The 4216-nt window shown below is 36.9% G+C and overlaps 1 protein-coding gene across 1 annotated transcript in view; it reads left to right on the top strand.

Moving 5' to 3' along the window:
• Positions 1-1709, top strand: part of TPH2 (tryptophan hydroxylase 2) — a 50308-nt gene extending 48599 nt beyond the window's left edge. Inside the window, exons 10-11 of the mRNA XM_058022870.1 lie at positions 1100-1233; positions 1326-1709. Coding sequence (XP_057878853.1) covers positions 1100-1233; positions 1326-1500 — 309 coding nt within the window. The 3' untranslated portion in view covers positions 1501-1709. The remainder of the gene's footprint in view (positions 1-1099; positions 1234-1325) is intronic.
• Positions 1710-4216: the final 2507 nt, after the last annotated feature.

Raw genomic sequence — 4216 nt, 5'->3', positions numbered from 1 at the left:
GGATAAAAGTTGTGAATACCTTAAGGTTAATACTTTACTCCACTATAAAGAACATCCATGCAGATGGAAAGTAAAGAAATCAGAGACACCTTCGGACCTCAGGGATCTGCTTCCTCCCTGTCATTTCTTTATGCTTTTCATTCACATCTTCACTCTATATAGGTATCAGGGGACTAAAGAAGGTTGAAAGGTGACCTAAATATGCTCTGCTTTCTTACCTTATACTTCTGTAACAGAGGACTGAGAATGAAAATATGTGTGTTCTAGAAGATAAGATAGATGCAAAAGCCAACCCAAGTATTCAAGTTGAAAGGGGAGTGAGAAAACATTTTCCTGGAAAATGTCTCAGTACCTGATTTTCAGTTCTGAACCTCTCTTTTCTAGTGACTTGTGAAAGTCATATAAAGAGAAAGGCTGATCAGAAATCTCTGCTCTGGGTAGCATTTGCCTTATCTGCCCAATGTCTCTTGTACTTATCTATATCTGTTTAGTTATTTTTTCTTTGCAGTACTATGTGAAGCATTATTGCTCAGGTTGTGTGGCAGAATTGTAATGTATTTCATTGTCTTGCAATACATTGTCATTATTGAATGGGTTTTCAGATATGTAGTTTCACTTTTACTGTCAGGAAAATACTATATGATTTTAACTTGTAAATGTAAAGTAGAGATTACATGAATGGTTTAGTCAGACCCAATTTACCCACCAAGATGAAGATGAATTCTGCTAGTTAAATGAGATTTTGGGGACAATATATGTTTGTAATTGTATAGATAATTTTTCAAAAATGGTTATTTGATGATTTTTCTTTTTCCATCTGAACATTTACATCTGTGTATGTTCATGGCAGGTGCATTTCTAACACCCTCTTTATTATTTTATTATTAAGGGGAAAAACCATCTCCCATAGTAAGAGCCTTTTAAATAACAAATTCTGTTGACTGTTTAAATGGAAAAAATGCTATATGTAAAACAAGATGAGCTACCAATTAGTGGGAAACATATAGGACAGTGATATAAAAGCTGTATATATGAGCAGCTGATGTAGATACAGCATAATCAAAATCCAGTTTAACAGATCCTGTGGTATATTTTGCAGCATGCTCTCTCTGACAAGGCCAATGTGAAAACATTTGATCCAAAGACAACCTGTTTGCAAGAATGCCTTATCACTACTTTCCAGGAAGTTTACTTTGTTTCAGAGAGTTTTGAAGAGGCCAAAGAAAAGATGAGGTAAATTATTTTCCCTGACTCAAAAATCTAATTTTCCGTCCTTTAGTGGCTGGGAAAAAAAAAAGAAGTTAATTTTCTTTTTTTCCTTTCAGGGACTTCGCCAAATCAATCAATCGTCCCTTCTCTGTGTATTTCAATCCATATACGCAAAGCATTGAGATTCTGAAGGATACCAGGAGTATAGAAAATGTTGTCCAGGACCTCCGCAGTGATCTAAACACTGTATGTGATGCTTTAAGCAAAATGAACAGATATTTAGGGATTTGATATATTTGGCACTGTGATTTGCTGTCAGTTGCTCTTTCTGTAGCCAGTTACACGAGATGGCTAATTTATCAGAGCCATCAGTTTTCCCTTTACAGCTTGGCCTGTGGCTTGCATTATTGTGTAGCTCTGTCTAACTGTAATGTGCAGACAAACCAAGGCAATGCTAATTTGTAAATGAAACATGGAATGTGGCAGAATGCAATCATCAATTCTTCGGCACAATGTCATGTAAAAGTATACCATTAAAAAACTTTCCTGGCAACAGTTTGGTTTCCACAAAATGATTCTCTTCAATGTTTAAGAAATGGTGTTGCTGATTTCATTAGGCCTGAGTTTATTTCTTCATTATCCCTTCCCTTCCATAAGAATCCGGAAAAAAATTGTTTGCCACATTTTAATTTTCTCTGTAAGAAAACATTAGTTCTTTCTCTAATGGTAAAGACATATATCTGTTACAGAACTTTGTCTCTTGTGACTGAACAATACAATTTGTGTACCAGTAGCTACCAGAGATTAGGAAGGATATGTATTGGTACTAAGAGGTCTGTGAAGATTGTACATAATGAGAACCCACAACTGAGAAATGTTCAATGTGGCTGAGCAATTGCAAGACACTAAAAAAAGAAACCTCTGACATTTCATGTAGAAAGGTAGTTGTAGTTCACATGTGTTACCTGTGACAGTCCCGAGAGTGCTTCCTCTGAGATTGCTACCTGGAAATAAGAGATTAAGCACTTGTTTTAACATCACTGTTACATGTGAATCCAAGGTCCTTCTACATCCTTGTATGTCTTCTGCATTCCCTTGAACTTAACTCCTCTTGTGTTTCAGGCATAGTTTGCCTTCCCTCATTATTCTACACTCAACCTTGACTTGGCCATGCTTGACTGGGTCTACACTGTGCCAGTATCAGAACATATAAAAGGGTGAATAAGGAAGTTGTTATTTAATTATGGCTGAGATGATTTTCAGTTACTAGAGTATTTGTGGAGTGATTAAATCATAGGAACACCCAAGCTGCCTTGCTTGTATCAGATGGATGCAGGTAATGCCTGACTTAATAAACTCTAAGCTGACAAGCTCTGACAGAAGTACAAGCTCTGTCTGGGGAGCACAGTGCAGAAATATTTGAGCAGGTTCTTATCTGGAAGTAATAATTATGCATGTCTTTCCTTTATCTGGGTTATTCTATTCTCCTATTAGCCAAGATAATGGAGAGTTGACTATATTGTGTGGACCCTTCCTAATGGAAACCACATGGCTTATGCAGATCATGTCAATAAGGGTGAAAGTGTCACAGCTTGTCTACATATATGGAAAATAGGTAACTATTGAAGCTGCTCTCCCAGCTGAAAGAGTCGTGCAGAGACTCTTAAATATTGCTAGCAATTTCAGCATTAAAAAGGCACCACTTGATAGTACCAGCATATCCTTAAATAAGAGGCAAGCTATACAGATAATTTTCACAGGGATGTCTGCCACCTCCTCAGAGATAACTGTGAGATAACAGAAAAGGCTTTTTTCTGTGGATGGTCCCTGCTGCATTCTAATGCTGCTGTTAATAGGGTGTGGAAAAATCTACTTTTAGATTCAACAGTGACTGCCGTTGGTACAAACGAAGAGCTGATGAGTTATCCCACGGGGATCAGCATGCTGGAGGAGTTTTTAACCTCCCAACATTAGTGCTGACTGTTAGCTAGCCCTTAACACAGAGGAATTGCTGTCAACCTTAGCAGGAAACTTTCTCCCTCTTTCTTTCCATGGAATCAGATGAACCCCTTGTAGCCCTTTCTGGAGAAAATGGACTGTACTGAGATTTGCTTTAACCAGTCTGAAAAAAATCATTGTGCAAGAAATAGTAACTCTTACTTAGTTCAAGAACTGGCAAGGTATTGTTGCTTGCTTAAGTAAAATAAAGCCACAATAAGCAACAAAGATTCAAAGCTTGCAAAGTTACCAAGGCTTTCCCTTGAATCAGAATTATGCAAGAAAACTTTAAATACTTATAATATCTGGATTTATATTTGACTTTTCTGAATAGCTTAAAATAAGGATTTCATAGCAGTAAAACAATAGAAGCATATCTTTGTTTTGTTTTGTGCTGTTAGCAAGTAAATCTCATTATGGATTAGGGAGAAACCCTTGAAATCCAATAGTCATTCTAGGACTAATGATGGCAAGGAAACTGTCTACAGTGAAGATATAATGTCAATGACACAGAACATTGTCGAAAGATAATGGGCTCCCACTGCTAGATATATGCTTAATCCAATGATTTTATTTCTATTATACAACATGATTAAAAATAAATTAACTATAATGGGCCAAGGAATAACAGTGATTTAGAGAGACAATCACTCATTGTTCTTACATAGCAAAGCTGCCAGTTTACAGGCTGCAGAGCAAACTGGCTTTGGGCTTCAGCCAGTCAGGAGCCAGGACTGGGAAGGAATGCTTTAAAAAGTGCACTGTTGCACTTTTATGAATCACATAGTTTCAGCTTAGCTGAAATTCTTCTCTGTGGTTTTTATTAGCAAATTAAGATCAGCCATGCAGCAATCTCCTTGGATGACAAGCTCATTTAGGCATAATGAGGGAATTATTGACAGTTATCAAATTACACTAACGTTTTATTTGGAAAAGGCCATATTTATATATGGTACTTGTTTAGCTTTAGTGAGCTGGACTCTGGAAATTGGACTTCTGGCTTAGTCTC

The sequence above is a fragment of the Melospiza georgiana genome, chromosome 4, assembly GCF_028018845.1.
Source record: "Melospiza georgiana isolate bMelGeo1 chromosome 4, bMelGeo1.pri, whole genome shotgun sequence".
NCBI classification, from domain to species: Eukaryota; Metazoa; Chordata; class Aves; order Passeriformes; family Passerellidae; genus Melospiza; species Melospiza georgiana.
Note: the sequence above shows the minus strand (reverse complement) of the source record. Positions and strands in the feature narration are given on the sequence as shown.